At 46.4% G+C, this 16338-nt stretch overlaps 1 protein-coding gene across 1 annotated transcript; it reads left to right on the top strand.

The window, feature by feature from the left end:
* Positions 1-5060: 5060 nt before the first annotated feature.
* On the top strand, positions 5061-15923 carry LOC122756338 (gastricsin-like). Its single transcript, XM_044005582.1, has 9 exons — positions 5061-5165; positions 7756-7906; positions 8894-9011; positions 10422-10540; positions 11077-11276; positions 12934-13056; positions 13606-13753; positions 14357-14455; positions 15742-15923. Exons 1-9 carry the CDS (start codon positions 5101-5103, stop codon positions 15895-15897), a joined length of 1179 nt encoding a protein of 392 aa, XP_043861517.1. The 5' UTR covers positions 5061-5100; the 3' UTR covers positions 15898-15923.
* The last annotated feature ends 415 nt before the right edge of the window (positions 15924-16338 follow it).

Here is a 16338-nt window from a genome sequence, read left to right as displayed (position 1 = left end):
AAGGAGATTGGAGGTCCTGAGAAGAGATCCACGGTCTCTACAATCTCCCCAAACAGCTCCCCCCCAATCCAGAATGATAAGTCATCTCTACAGATCTCAGTTCACCCTTTCCTAGCCCCTCTTCCAATAGAGGAGTTCTAATAAAGTCGCTGTCAGCCTTGCTTCCTTATCCCAAAGCCCAGCAGGGAGCCACCCTGAGAACTAAGAGGTGGATATGACCTCCCTCTTCCAGGCTCCCATGTGGCCCCTCCTCCCCTGTTCCATTGTACCTTCCAGTCTTGAGGTCTGGAACTGGATCTTGCTGTTCTCAGGATCTGAAGGTGCAACTGGTTGAGTGTTGTCCCACACTCCTGTAGATAACCACATCCTGCTGAGGGCCCAATCAAAGGACGTATGCTTGGGGGGAGGTGAGGAGGGGTGAAGGGTGAGCACTCAGAATTTATTATCAGTATTTAGTTTGGGGCTTTTGAATGGATCCCTGTTTCCTGTTCTTAGTCCCTTATCCGGGGGCTGCCTGATTAGGTTCCCTGACCTTACCCCTGTGCCTGCCACAGCCCGCCAGCGATGGATCCTGGGTTTAGCTGGGGACAGAGCCATACTAGGCATTCATGGGCATGAATTTCTAGCAGGATTTTTTTTCCAATGCTCTCCTATTTCAACTCTAGAGAGGCCTTAATTGAGGCCAAGTGTGGCCTCTATTCTCTCTATATGTCCCTGTTGAGTCTCTAGCTAAAATAGCTCCCTGAGCCCCCCAACTCCATATTCCCAGTAACCTCATCTTTCATTCCTCTTCCTTCTCATACTGTCTTTGTTCCCTTGCCCACTTGAGTGGCTCAGGAATCTTCAGCCTTGCCACCACAGGGACTTAGAAGTGTAGGAATAAGTACAAATAAATACAAGGTAATGAGATGCCCCTTCTGGGTCACTGCCTTCTTGTGGCAGAGGGGCTTGCTCAATAAAACTATGGGCTATGCTGTGTAGGGTTACTCAAGACAGAAAGCTCATAATGGAGAGTTCTGACAAAAGGCGACCCACTGGAGAAGGAAATATCAAACCATTCCAGTATCTTTGCCAAGAAAATCGCACAGACAATTAAAATGCTAAAAGATTTGACACCAGAAGATTAGGCCCTCAGGTTGGAAAGGGTCTGGGGTGAATACCATCCATGGGGGCATGAAGAGTCAGATACGACAGACTTAGATACCAGGTAGTTAGGGAGAGAGGGCATTAGCAGCTGGAGGATCTAGGAAAAGCTTCATGGAGAAGAAGATGGGGCTGAAGCTGCATCTTGATGGAAAAGCAAGATTCCATAAGATAGAGGTGAAGAGGGAAAGCATTTTGGGCATAGAACATGGAAAGAAGAGATGGAGCGCCCTTTGGAAGGAACAGAGAGAAGACCAGTTTGACTGGATTGCATCAAGTGGGAGGGAGAGTAATGTACAATGAGACTGGAAAGATTCATTGGATTACAAAGGACTCTAAAAGCCAAACAAAGGAGTTTCTGTTTTATCTTAGAGGTAATAGGAAGACACTGGAGTTTGTTGTTATTGTTGCAGTTGCTTATCTTTCATTCTTGAAGAGGAACATGTCATTGGGGTGATGTCATGACTTACAGTGAATTGGATTTTAAGTAAGGGCAGGCTGACACTAAAGTTTATTCAATGGGAGAGTGACATAGTAAGATTTGAGCTTAAGGAAAATACCTTTAGCAGCTAGGCAGGATAGGTTGGAGAGAAGAGACCTGACAAGAAGGACCAATTAGGAAGTGGTTGCAATAACCACTAGGCAAGGGGGCAGCTAGGTGGTGCAGTGGATAGAGCACCGGCCCTGGAGTCAGGAGTACCTGAGTTCAAATCTGGCCTCAGACACTTAACACTTACTAGTTGTGTGACCCTGGGCAAGTCACTTAACCCCAATTGCCTCACCAAAAAAAACACACCAAAAAACCAACCAACCAACCAAACAAACAAACAAAAAAACACTAGGTAAGAGATGATGAGACAAAGGTGGTGACCATGTGAGCAGAAATAAGGGGTCTGATTCCAGTGATTCTGTGAAAGTAGAAATGTCGAGATCTGACCCCTAATTGGCTAAGTGAGAGTGAGAAGTTAAGGATAAAGCTGACTGAGAACCCTTGAGACTTGGAAGGGAGATGGTGTTCATGATCAAAACAGGAAAATTAGGAAGAGGGGTGAGTTTGGGAGGAAAGCTAGAGTTCTGTTTGGGTCATATTGGATGTGAGATATTTTGGGGATATCTAGTTAGAAATATCCAACGGTGAGCTAGTGATGTGGGACTGAAATTCAAGAGAGAGGTTAGGGCTGGATATATAGATCTGGGAATCAATCTGCATATGGTTAATAATGTGGGGAACAATTTTTAATTAGGGAGTGTTAGCTAAGCGGCTCGCCGCAATATTGGGGCAAGGAAGGAGATCAGCAGCCTCCCTCAAAACAGAACAGGATTTATTTTAACAAGAATGAACTTAAAAAAAACCCCACACAAACAGGATCAGTAGGATCAAGGGAAAGGAAATAAAATGGGGAAAGGGAAATTATACAACCTGAAAAAATACCACTGACCAGGAATCAGCTGAGAATACACAACCCTATTCCTGTCGCCTTCCAGCTTCCAGCTAGAATGGTGACGTCTCCCTGTTCCTAGAAATCCCACACAGCCCCCAACCAATTGTCTGGCTGCTCTGACAGTCACATGACTATCCTCACTAGGCTTCAAATCATTATAATTTTGCCAGGCCCATGTAGGTGTTGGCGAGTGGTGATGACGTGAGGTGTCAGCGCCATGGTAACAGTTTGTGGAGCCCCAGGCCAGCGCGTGCTGAGGCATAAAAACCTCAAATCACAATTAATTCTTTACAATAATAAAACCCTTGGGAGCTGATGAAATCCCAAGAGAGCAGAGAAAGAGTAGAGGCTCTAATTTAGGTCCTAGTTAGCATTGCATGAGCAACTTCTTAGAAGAGGGTTATTTTGGTGTCTTTGGTACAGATAAGGTACAAGTTCTTTACTTTTGCCTTCAAAACAGATATACATGTACTATAGACCAGGGCTTCTTAAACTTTTTCCACTTGCCTGAGAAATTTTTACCCAACTTCAGGTATATGGGCATATAAAAATAGGTATACAAATCAAACATTTACTGGCAAATTGTTGTGACCCCCACATTCTGTTAGGTGACCCCATATAGGGTCATGACCCATATTTTATTTTTATTATTTTTTGTGACCCATATTTTAAGAAGCTTTGCTATAGACCACCCTTCCCAATTCTATTTTTTTTTTTTGTAGGGCAATGAGGATTAAGTGACTTGCCCAGGGTTACACAGCTAGTAAGTGTCAAGTGTCTGAGGTCAGATTTGAACTTAGGTCCTCCTGAATCCAGGGCTGGTGCTTTATCCACTGTGCCACCTAGCTGCTCCCCCAATTCTATTTTGCATGTCATTATAAAAGCCTCCACTAAATGTCCTTTCCAGTATATCATCACTGTGTGAAGGTGACTAGTTTTTCAAAGGCTTTGCCATGGAAGCCCAAGCTCTGGAATGATCTTTTTTTTTTTTTTTTGTGAGGCAATTGGGGTTACGTGACTTGCCCAGGGTCACACAGCTAGTAAATGTTAAGTGTCTGAGGCCGGATTTGAACTCAGGTTCTCCTGACTCCAGGGCCGGTGCTCTATCCATTGCGCCATCTAGCTGCCCCTGGAATGATCTTATGAAGCTCAGAAGTCCAGGCCCAGTTATGGACCTGGGGCTCATTGTTTTTTTTTTGGTGAGGCAATTGGGGTTAAGTGACTTGCCCAGGGTCACATAGCTAGTAAGTGTCAAGGGTCTGAGGCTGAATTTGAACTCAGGTCCTCCTGAATTCAGGGCCGGTGCTCTATCCACTGCGCCACCTAGCTGCCCCCCTTTGGGCTCATTGTTACAGAACCAGCCCTACCTAAGTGCCGAAGAACTCATCAGAACATTGGCCATTGGGTGATGAGATTTGGGGGGGGGCATAGCAGCTTATCTCTGGAATCTCTGGTGTAGGGGCCACCCATACCACCATAAGCTCTTTGAGGGCAGACACTGATTGATTTTCTTGTTGTTGTTTGTATCTCCAGCCTCTAGCAACAAGGCTGACACAACAGATACTTCAGAAATTCTCCTTGAATGTAACTGAATGAGAGTGGAAGCAATGTGTGTACTGTGGATGAGCTCATGAAGAGTGAGAGTGTAGAGAGAGAAGAGAAGAGAGTGGAGGGCAGAAGAAATGGAACCCCTCTGGGCCTCCATTTCTTCCTCTAGCAAAGAAAGGAGTTGGACAAAATGCACTCTCTAAATGAATTCTAAGATTCTTTCCCTCACGGTCCTTCTCCTTATGGGGCTTACTGTCATAGTCCCTGCTTGATTGAATGATTCTACAATAGAATTAGGGTTCCTCAAAGTCTACCTCCTGGACTCTAGCCCATTGACCTTGGTGTCTGGTATATGGGATAAGCAGAGACCTGCCACCCCCACCTTGGATCCTGAGAGTATCTCACGAATCCCTCAATCTGTGTGTAAGAGGGTCTCTCCCCTAGCCCAGACTGACTTTTCTTTATAGATCACAGGGCCTCAAAGACTCTTCCAAATGATAGTCTTTCAAACTTCCTTTCTCAAGGAAAGTCCTTCCCAATCTTTGCTCTGCACAGTCCTCCCCTGTAAACTCAAGAGCAATAACTTTACCCTTCACTCCATCCTTTCCCCCTCCCAAGCCAGGGGTGATAGCTTTGGACATGAGAAGGGAAGGGGTCCTACAATTAATTTGTGTTTGGTTATAATATTAGCATTTTCTCTATTTGTTTGGGACCAAGAGGCTCTGGGTACTTAATAACAGATTAAGCAGCCAAGCTCTGGATAAGAAGGTAAGACCCTGTGTGCTCCTGACTTGCCATTTCTGCCAACTGATTATTCTGTTTGCTGAGGCTGGCAGTGGGAAGCAGGGAGGAGGGGGGATGCCCCACTCTGGATGTATATATAGGAGAGTCCCCAGTGGTTCTCTTCAGCTCAGAGGGGACCTCAGGAGGTGGTAACTCTAGGAGCTGCCTGAAGAAGAAATCAATCATGATGAAGTGGCTAATTATTGCTCTTGTCTGCCTCCACTTTTCAGAGGCAGACAAGATAATCAAGTAAGTCCTGGGGCTGGGGGAGGTGGTGACTGGGGGAAACTGATGGCAGGGAACAGGGCACAGGAGAGAGAAGGGAGAAGGAAGCACAGTGTAGTGGGAAGAGCCCTGGATGGGGAGTCAGAATAACTGACTTGGGATCCTGGCTCTGCTGCTTATTACCTGCAGTATAATGGGCAAGTCAGCTAAGATCCCTGGGCCTATTTCCTTATACTTCTAATAATGGCTAGCATTTGCATAGTGCCTGGAGGTTCACAAAATGCTTACAATATTTGTAGAGTGCTTACCACAGTGCCTGACAAATACTATGCAACATATAAATGCTTGTTCCTATCCTCCCCCTCCCCTGTTTTCCCTTTTACATATATTAACTCATTTGATCTTTACAAGAACCCTGGGAAGTGTTATCATTATTCCCATTTTGCAGAGTAGGAAAACTGAGGCACAGAGAAGTGAAATGACTTACTAAGAGTTACATAGCTAGTAAGCATAGGATTTGAATTCAGGTCTTCCTGACTCCCCATGTTCTTCTTCTCTATCCACTGAGCCATCTGTCTGTTCCCTTAGCTAGAAAATGAGTTAGATGCGACTCAAGAGACATTTTGGCAAAGGTACAAAAGCCTTGACTTTGTAGTCAGAACACCTGGAATCTGAACCTGGATCTGTCACTTATAAGCTAGGTGACTTTGAACAAGTCTCTTAAGGTCAATGGGTTTTAGTTTCCTGATGTGCAAAATGAGGGGGTTGAACCAGAGGACCTCCCAAGTCCCTACCAACTTCAGGTCTAACATCTTAGGGATGAGGGAGGAAGACCAGGAAAGGTGATTCATTCTATGATCATCAAGTAAGTGTGTAGCATCAAGCCTTGTGAAAGACAAAGAAGGATCCCAAAGAAAGTGGGCTACAGGGGAAATGACCAAAGGTGAAGGACTGATTCAGTGCCTCCAGACTCATGCTGGCCACCCCCATCCTCCAACCAGGAATTTTCAGTGTCTATGAGAATTCAGTTGAAATTAACCATCATTTATTAAGCACTTCCTATGTATAAAATAGGCACAAGAAAATATTTTTAAAAAATGAAATAGTTTCTCAAGAAACTTACATTTCTATGGGGAGGGAGGGATGTGCAGGTGGAAGTAAACAACATTTATTAAGCACCTACTGTGTGCTGGCACTATAATAAGTGCTTTACAAATATCATCTTGTTTGAACCTGACAATAGCCCTGGGAGGTAGGTGGTTTTGTAGGGGATGAGTGGTGCTAAGCCCCATCTGTAGAGAGGGACCCACATGTCTTGAGGGACTGTCATTGTGTGGGGCTCTAAGGGAGGCAGAATGGACATCTCTAGCCTTCTCTCCTCCAACCTTTCTCCAAGGGAGACTTTCATTCCTGCCAGGAGGGGAAGCAGGAGGTTGGGGCTAGAAGCCACTCTCTGGATTAGAATTACAACCATGGGGAGCAGCTAGGTGGCGCAGTGAATAAAGCACTGGCCCTGGAGTCAGGAGGACATGAGTTCAAATCCAGCTCAGACACTTAACAATAGCTGTGTGATCCTTGGCAAGTCACTTAACCCCAATTGCCTCAGCAACAAAACAAAACAAAACAAACAAACAAACAAAAAAAACCAAGCTTAGGACAGGGACATGATGGAGACTGCTTGCTCTTCTCAGGTCTCCCCAGAGTCTTTTCCTTCAGTAACCTAAAATGGGATTGGCCCTTTCAAGGTTGGAAGGCAGAAGCACCCAAAGCAATTCCATTCTTGAAGAGCCCTAAAGAAGAATGGTACTCCAGGAGTCCAAAATGGGGTTGGCCCTGAAGAGTCCCAAATAGGACATCAAAGGGCACGCTTGCTTGCAGAATCCAAAAATGGACTGGCAAAGACTGGAGCTCTCTCACCACTTGCCAGCTTCACCTTGGCCCCTCACTTAGGGCAGGGCATTAATCTCCATAAATATGAAGAGAGTCATCTATCAATGGGTTTGGGGGCAAGAGTTACATTATTATTTCCCATTTGACAATTGAAGAAACTGAGGCAGACAGAGGTAAAATGATTTTTCCACTGCCAAACAGCTAGTGTCTGAGCCATATTTGAACTGAGGTCTTCCTGATTGCAGGCTTAAGCTCTTTCCACTCTGTGATCTAGCTGCCAGGGGGATGGGGGTAAGGCTGGGAAAGAATAGAAATCATGTACAGAAAAAAAATAAAAACAATGAGTAAAAAGAAAACATATTCAAAGTAAGGGTCAGCTAAGGGGCCAGTAGAGAGAGTAACTGGCCTGAAATCAGGAAGACTCAACTCCCTGAGTTCAAATCTGGCCTCAGACACTTACTAGCTGTGTGACCCTGGGCAAGTCACTTAATGCTCATTGCCCTGCAAAAACAAAAAAACAAACAAAAAAAGCTGGATGTGAAAGGGAACAGGTTGCCAGCCACAGCTAAGGGTAGGAGGGAGTTATCCCTCCTCAGCATCTGAGCCCTTGATGATCATGGTCAGTGGGCCTTTGCTGCTGGATTGTGGGTGGGGTTGGTTGAGTCAGGGAGCAATTGAGTTCTGGGATGGTTCACTGAGAGCACCTCCTGCTACTCCCTCCCAGGGTCCCTCTGAAGAGGTTCAAGTCCATGAAGCATGTGATGAAGGAGAAAGGTGTGCTGCATGACTACCTGAGGAACCACAAACGGGACCCTGCCACCAAGTACTTCAACCAGTTTGCTGTTGGCTATGAACCTCTGGACAATTATATGGATGTGAGTGAGCACCTTCTGTCTCTCTTCAGACTTCGGGCTGACTCTCTGCTCTCCTGGGGCCCTTGGGGTCCCAGGTCAGAGTGTGGCAGTCAGATGTGATGAGCATCTCCTGGGGGGAGGGTCCTGCCTTTCAAGAAAAAAAGGGGACCTTCCCTCTACCCTCAGAAAACTTTCACGTTGACAGAGTTGTTTTTTTTTTTGTTTATGTTTTTTTTTTTTTGGTGAGGCAGCTGGGGTCAAGTGACTTGCCCAGGGTCCCACAGCTAGTAAGTGTCAAGTGTCTGAGTCCGGATTTGAACTCAGGTCCTCCGGACTCCAGGGCTGGTGCTCTATCCACTGTGCCACGTAGCTGCCCCGACAGAGTTTTGACAAAGTCCTTTCCTGGAGGCACCTTCCATTTTAATGGGGGTGACCATGCTGAGACTCAAGATGGGCCTTGCAATGGTATTGCATTGGGAGTTGGCACAAATATTGGTAGAAATTAGTAAGGAAAAGGTTGAATGACAGTATCAGGAGCCAAAGAGATCTTGCAGCCCAGAGAACTCAGCCAAATCTAATATGATGAAACTGAATAGGGATAAACATAAAGTGTCAATGGAGATACATGTAAAGACTTGGGTTGAAAAATTCAACTCATGATTACAACTATCTCAAAGTGACTCCTGAGTCAACCAGTTTCCCCTTGACTTGAGTTCTTCAAGCCACAGCTGGGTGACCACTTGTCAGATACTTGACAGTAAGCAGTTTTCAGGACAGGATGACCTCTGAAGTCCCTTCCATTCCTCTGTTCCTGTGACTGTGGCTGGGGACTGATGAAGGAGGCAGGTTTAGAAGATAGGAGGCCATTGTGCCTCCAGCCTAGCCTGGCTAGGTGCTGCTGCACCTTAGGTGGGCAGGGGATGATCTGAGTGCACAGGTCACCTGGCATTTATTGTGCCAGGCAGAGGGCAGGTCTGTGCAGTCTGGTGACCCAAGCTTCCTCCCTAGATGTCCTACTATGGGGAGATCAGCATCGGGACCCCACCCCAGAACTTCCTGGTCCTCTTTGACACTGGCTCCTCCAACCTGTGGGTGGCCTCCACCTATTGCCAGAGCCAGGCCTGCAGTGAGTACCCCAGGTGGTGGGGGGAAAGGGAAGGGAAAAGTCTTCAACTGCAGAAGATATGACACCTACTTCAGAGGAGGCAAAGGAGGGACTGCTGGGTGAACTTGAGGGTCAGAATAGACCAGCAACCCTTTCAGGGTCACATGGCCTAACCAAAGCAGAGCTGAGAAGAATCAATTGGACCTCATTCTATTCCACTCCAACCTACACAGTTTTTGATGCCCCTACTGAGTGGACCTATGGGGAGAAATGCAAGGGAAGCAGAAGACTTGGTTCTGCTTCTGCAATCTTCCTACACAGACAGGACATACATAGACATGCTCTGGCTCTGGTCAGTGTCAATGGGTTTGGGTCAATGTAGGGCTGGTTACTTGGCAGAAATAGGAAGCTGGAGAAAAGCCAGTTCAGAGAGAAAGGAGTGTATGGGCAGGCATGATGGTAGCTGGGAATAGATAAAGGAGGTAAACATGTAGAAACGTATCCCCACCCCCCACAACTTATCACCCTTCCCCCACAGGGGAAGATGGTTCTGGATCAGTCCTTTGATTGTCCAAGTTCCCGAGGTTTCTGTGTAGCTCTTGAAAAGCCTGAATTCAAATCCTACTTCTGGTCCATTCTAACTATGGGACCACCAGCAGGTTGCCCTTACTGCCCTAAAGCAACTCTTTAAGACTCTCAATCAGTAGTAGGTCAACTAGAATTGATTAATTGTCTACTATGTGCTAGGCACTGTGGTAAGTGATGTATTTATAAGACTTTAAGTTTTACAGAATTTCTATACAGTGAGAGTGGCACAACCACAAATTACAGGTGTGGATCCCCCATCTTCTCACAAAGACAGAATGTCATTAACTGTCAGATTGAGAGGTATCAAGAATAAGTCTGGAGGAGTTGTCATTTCAGTCATATCTGACTCTTTTTGGGGATTTTGTGGCAAAGATACTGAAGTGGTCTATTTCCTTCCCCAGATTATTTTACAGATGAGGAAACTGAGGGAAACAGGGGTAAATGACTTACTCAGGATCACTTAGCTAAATGTCTGAGACCGGATTTGAACTCAGGAAGATGAGTCTAATTGATTCTAAGTCCAGGGCTCTATACACTGTGCCACCTGGTACGGCTAATAAGCCATATCATAACTGCTAACAGAATTTTCTTATAGCCACTACATAAGACAGGAAGTGCAGCTATTCATATTCCCATTTTACAGATAAGGAAATTGAGGCTTTAAAAGGTTATGTGACCTTCCCAGAGTCATATGGCTAGTGAATAGCAGAGATGAGGCTTGAACCCAGCTCTTCTGATACCAAGAATGCTCTTCCTATAGCACTACCATGCAGAGAAGTAGGAAATGGGAAGTGGGAACAGAAGTGCTTGCCATCTACTGACATCCTCTTTTTGTCTGAGCAGCCAATCACCCCCTGTTCAACCCCAGCGAGTCTTCCACCTACTCCAGCAATGGACAGACCTTCTCTCTTCAGTATGGAACAGGGAGCCTTACTGGAGTCTTTGGCTATGACACTGTGACCGTGAGTGGTTATGGGGGCAAGTGGGTAGAGGGGAGTGCGTGAATGGACACCCAGTGGTGGGGGCCCTTCTCCAAGGATGGGGCATGTAGGAGTGTAAGAGCCAGGACATGTAGAAGCCAGGGGAAGCCAGCTGAGCTCTCAGATTCCCCTCAAGTTTGTTGAGAGACTGGCCACAGCTGAGAGGGAGCTCTGCCTGCCTGGAGTTTGCTCCTCTTGCTTCTGCAGTGAGCTTAGTCTTGCTTTAGGAGCCTTAAGGAGCATGAGGCATGAGGGAAGGCTGGTCAGAGCTATGTGTCATGCTGCCCTCTGGCAGAGAAGGCCCCAAGTGGCTCTAGGTCCCCTTCCCTCTCTAACTGCTCCCCACCACAGCAGCTCCATCAGGACAGAGTTGTCTGGGTGGGTCCTGAGCCTCTCTCCTCCCTTGCCTCACTAAGGTGTGGAGACTAAGCTCATCTGTAGGCCTGGGGGGACAAGTTCTCCCCACAACCTTCTTCTGAGTCAGCCTTCCCTGGTGGCCTTCTCTGTCACCCCCACAGATCCAGGGCATCTCCATCACCAACCAGGAGTTTGGCCTGAGTGAGACTGAGCCTGGCACCAACTTTGTGTATGCCCAGTTTGATGGGATCCTGGGCCTGGCCTATCCTGCCATCAGCTCTGGTGGGGCCACCACTGTGATGCAGGGCTTCCTGCAAGAGAACCTGCTCAGTGCCCCAGTCTTTGCCTTCTACCTTAGCGGGTAAGTGACTCAGCTTGCTTCTTCCTCTGAGCCCTCAGCCCCCTCCTGACCTCATCCCTTTTCCTGGTTCTAGGACGTAAGATTCGCTATGGCAGAGTTTCTTAATCTGGGATGCATATATATATATATATATATATATACACACACACACACACACACACATATACATATATACACACATACACATATATACATATGTCTATATACACGCATGTATATAGACATATATATTTATATATGTATGTATGTTTTTATGTATGAATTTAAAAATAAGATTCTATGAAAGGTGTCACAGACTTTACCAGGCCTCCACAGGGGTCTGTGACACACACACACACACACACACACACACACACAGAGACTCACACAGACACACAAGATTAAGTGTTGCTCTGTGACTCTTTCCTTTCCTCTCCCCTCCCAATTGGGAAATCCTTAAATTCATTTGTATTTACTGAACACCTGCATGAAGGTGGGATGAGAATGGGGCTGGGTCAGGGAGGGTAGGGGATGTAGGCATGGCTAAGAGGTGGGCTCTACCCTCAAGGGCCCTACTGGGTATTAACTGATATAGAGAAGGTAGATGAGGGAAGTTCTTGGATCAACTTGATCAGCTTAGAACAGGGGAAAGGGCCACTGAGGAGACTGACCTGGCTGGAAAGTCTGGTTCCTGTTGAACAGTATGGCACAAGTTGAATAGGGAGGTTGGGGCCATATTGAAGAAGCTCTGGAAGGCCAGACAGAGGTTTGCCATCCCAATTCTTCCCTTTTCCCCAGTCTATGTTCATCACTATGAAGGCTATAGACCCAGAAGAGAATACAAAGAGCATTGTCCATATCATGAGTTTAAGATCAGAAGGGATCTTGGAGGTTGTCTAATCCAAGCCCCCTTGACAGATAAAGGAACTGGGTAGGGAAAGAGAAGGGAACTGTCTTTTCATTGGTATAGGGAGTTCCCAGGTAGGAAACTACCAATGCAACTTATTTTTGTTGTTCTTTAGTCATGGCTAACTTACTGTGGCACTGTGGTTTGCTATTTCCTTCTCCAGCTAATTTTACAGCTGAGGAAACTGAGGAAAACAGGTTTAAGTGATTTGCCCAGGGTCATACAGCTAGTAAGTGTCTGAGGCTGGATTTGAACTCAGGATGATGAGTCTTCCTGACTTCAGGACTAACACTTTATCCAATGCAGTGCCACCTAGTTGTCCCAATGCAACCTACAGCCTGAGGGAATTGTCTGCAAAAATGAGAGATTAACTGACCTCCTTAAGGTCACACAACCATTGTGGTCAGAGGTAGGACTAGAATTCCAGTCTTCCTAGCTTTGGAAGAACACCTCTCTATCTACTCTGCCATGCTGCTCCTCCAAGGAATCAGAGGCCTAGGAGATGGATCTTTTTGCTGTCCTAGCATGAGCTCACTGGGGTCAGCTACAAAGCTCACTGAACACTTGACCCTGGTTGCTGGGGGGACCTTGGATGTCTTATCCCCCCTTCCTTTGGTAAATAGAGGAGTAGGGGAGGGGCTGCTGATGAAGACTCATGGCCTGTGGGCCCAGTAAGTAGAGTTGTGGAAGGAAGTGGGGAAGAGAAGGAGCCTCTCTCCTCTGCTTCCCCCTGCCTCCTCCCCAAAGCTGCCATTTCCCCTGTGTCCTCAGGAATGAGAATTCTGACAATGGTGGTGAACTTGTTTTTGGGGGAGTGGACAGCAGCATATACACTGGAGACATCTACTGGTCCCCTGTCACTGAGGAAGCTTACTGGCAGATTGCCATTAATGGGTATGTGACGTTTGGTCGGGAGAGGGGGACAGGGGCTCAGAATGGATACAGTCATGAAGATTAATCTTTCAGTCTGGAAGAATGGGGGCTTAGAGGGGAGAGACCTGAAGTCTAGGGAGAAAAGCCATGACTCTCATGGGCTGACATCTGGAGTCTTCATATAAAATATATTTTACCAACAGAGGATGTGATCAGCCCTAGAGGGACAAAGTCTATGATGGGCCCTTAAATAAGGAAGTTGAATGAGGAGAAGGGAGGTATGGGACCCATGTCCCTAATCTGGGAAGGGGATTGAAGTCAGAAAGCTTCCTGTGTCCCAAATCCTGCCTCCAGGTGGAGGGGGAAGCCCAGCAGTAGTAGGCTTGGGGACCCCCAAGATGACCCAGGTGGGAATTCCTCTCCCAGGGTTTCTCTATGATGAGAGGGGTGGAGTTTTCTCAGCAAAGGGCAAAGAGGGGCTGTTGAGGGAGAGAGATCCTGGAATGCAGGCAAGGGGAGGGAAGGCACATGACCAAGACCTGTCCCACATCAGGGGTTGTCTTCTTACAGGTTCTCCATTGGAGGCCAGTCCACTGGCTGGTGCTCTGAAGGTTGCCAGGCTATTGTGGACACTGGCACTTCCCTCCTCACTGCCCCCCAGCAGATCTTCTCTGAGCTGATGCAGTACATTGGAGCTGAGGAGGATGAAAATGGAGATGTAAGAGATCCCTGTTTCCCCAGCTTCCTGGGAGCAGGGGATTGGGGGAGGGGGAGGTTGGAATGCTAGAATTAATGAGTGTAGGGGAAAACACTGGGCTTTCCACTCCAGAAGTCAGAAGGCCTAGGTTCATTTCCCACTTTACCAATAATGTGAATGTGGAACAACATACTTAACCTCTCTAAGCCTCAGTCTCCTCATCTACCAAATGGGGATAATTATACTTGGACTCTGTATTTCACTGGATGACTGTGAGGAAAGTACTCTGTCAGCCTTAAGGTGCTATGTGTATACATGCTGCCATCATCGTTGTTGGCTCCCCTAAGGAGCCCTATAGCTCTGACCCCTGGCTCAGGTTATGAGGTTTATGTTCAGAGTTAGGAGTTTTTTGGTTAGGGTATGGTTTGATCCATGTTCTGAGGCAGGACTGGTATGGAGAGGAAGTAGAAACTGGGTCAGGAAATCTTTATCCTCAACATACTCCAGAAATTCTGGGGACTCATGATAGAGTGGGGATCCCAAGTACCCTGACCACCCCACCACCACCTCCCTCAACCCCATGCTATAAAAATGTTTTTTTTTTCATGTGTCTCTCTCCTCCAGTACTTGGTGAGTTGCAGCAATATCCAGAGCCTGCCCACTATCACCTTCAACATCAATGGTGTAAACTTCCCTCTTCCTCCCTCTGCTTATGTGCTTCCGGTGAGTCCCCTTCACACCCCATTTTAGACATTCTTGCCTTATCAGGGGTGGTCCCTGTGAGCAGGGAGGGTAAAGGAGGGAGGAACTCCTCCATACTCCATCTTGGGTATGTGTGCAGCAAATCTAGTTGTAGGTTATAGGAGAGACAAGATGATATCCTCAAAAATACCCTGCTCCCAGCCCTCCAGGTTCCTTGTGATGAGAAGCATGAAAGAGCACAGGATTGGTGGACTAGGGGAAACATATACACTCCTATTGTAGAGATCTTCTAGAATTATTTAATGTGATAGAATCAAGAAGCTCAGTAATGGAAGGGTCATCAGGGATAATCTGTTCCAAATCCCACAAAACAGGAATCTCTTCTATAACATCTCCATGAGGTAGTCATCAGCATTGAATTTCAAGTTGAATACTCTCAGGAATTTGGAGCTCACTGTTTTTTGGGACAGCCTGTTCCGTTGTCCAGGTCATCGACTTGGGATCAAGAGAAGAGAGAGAGAGAGAGAGAGAGAGAGAGAGAGAGAGAGAGAGAGAGAGAGAGAGAGAGAGAGAGGCAGTTAGGGGTTAATACCCCTTTATCTTACTGGGTTGCTCCTTCAGGGTAGCTTCCCTGACTTGACTCCTTTACTCCATTTTGGAAATTTTCTTGAAGAACTATAGGGGGACAGAGCAAAGGTAAATAGGTAGGTACATATGTTGTTTGTTAGGTAGGTAGGTAGGTAGAACGATTAATAGATGGATGGATGGATAGATGGATGTATATATGGAGCAGTTGTTAAGTATTTACTATGTGCCAGGCATTGTGCTGAGAAGTTCCACGTGGGTCATGTGATATGCTAATTACTCAATCAATAGAAAGCATTAAATAATGTATTCAACATGGTGCTAGGCATAGTGTGTATCTATGTGTGTATGTGTATGTGGGAGAAATGTGGAGAGATAGAAAACTTAATCTGGGCTTTTTTTGATTCTCCAATATAAGTGAAAAAGAGGTTAAACAAAGAGAACAATGATACCAAGCAGTGAGTGGTCATTCCCTGCCCCCACCTCCCCATCTCTTTAGTGGCTGTATTAGTCCAGGCAAGGCACAGGTACTTGTGAAATGGGGCAGTCAAAGAAGGTTTTCTAGAGCAGATTTAGAACTTTTCCTGCCCAGAGAAAGAAGCCTAAGGCAAATATCTCCTACTCAATGAGTTCTACCTCCAGACACTAAAGGCCAACTTCCAAGAGGAAGTGCATCACCATGGGTTGATGCACTCATCTCCTTCTCTTCTCCTCACCTCCAGGGCAACAGCAATTACTGTGAGGTGGGGATCATGCCCACTTACCTGCCCTCCCAGAATGGCCAGCCTCTCTGGATCCTTGGGGATGTTTTCCTCAGGAACTACTACTCTGTCTACGACCTTGGCAACAACAGGGTGGGCTTTGCCAACCTAGCCTAAGCTCCTCTTCCAGACTATTTCCATCTTCCTGCCTCTTGGGGTTGCTCTCAATACTTCTTCCCTTCCTGCTTCCATTTCTGTCTCTCCTGATGGATTCTGGGTCTTCATTGTGTGACCTGGGAATCTATAAATAAAAATCACTCTAACCCTTCATTCATTTGTCCATTCACTGAACATAAAAAGAGCCTTTACTGCATGGGAGACCAAGTATTAGCTGTTGGAGGTGGTACCTTCAAGGGTTAGATATGGCATGATCCCAACTGTTACTGAGCTTACAGTCTTGTAGAGAGAGAAATACCAACACTGGTAACCACATGACTCCTCAGGCAGTCTGGTGGAACCTATGGAGGAGCCCTTTTGAGAATACTGTTTTAAATGCATACAATAATATCCTTAGTATTATGAGGGAAATCAATTATATTGGAGTATAGTCACCCAATT

This window comes from Dromiciops gliroides, chromosome 4, assembly GCF_019393635.1.
Source record: "Dromiciops gliroides isolate mDroGli1 chromosome 4, mDroGli1.pri, whole genome shotgun sequence".
Classification (NCBI taxonomy): domain Eukaryota; kingdom Metazoa; phylum Chordata; class Mammalia; order Microbiotheria; family Microbiotheriidae; genus Dromiciops; species Dromiciops gliroides.
This window is presented reverse-complemented; position numbering and strand designations above follow the sequence as displayed.

What these genes read in the sequence shown, in the direction of transcription:
- LOC122756338 (XM_044005582.1), top strand. Translation starts at nt 5,101, where the DNA reads ATGATGAAGTGGCTAATTATTGCTCTTGTCTGCCTCCACTTTTCAGAG. An exon ending in GAGGCAGACAAGATAATCAA is followed by an intron (nt 5,166 to 7,755) that starts GTAAGTCCTGGG and finishes ACTCCCTCCCAG; the next exon opens with GGTCCCTCTGAAGAGGTTCA. An exon ending in TTTGCCTTCTACCTTAGCGG is followed by an intron (nt 11,277 to 12,933) that starts GTAAGTGACTCA and finishes CTGTGTCCTCAG; the next exon opens with GAATGAGAATTCTGACAATG.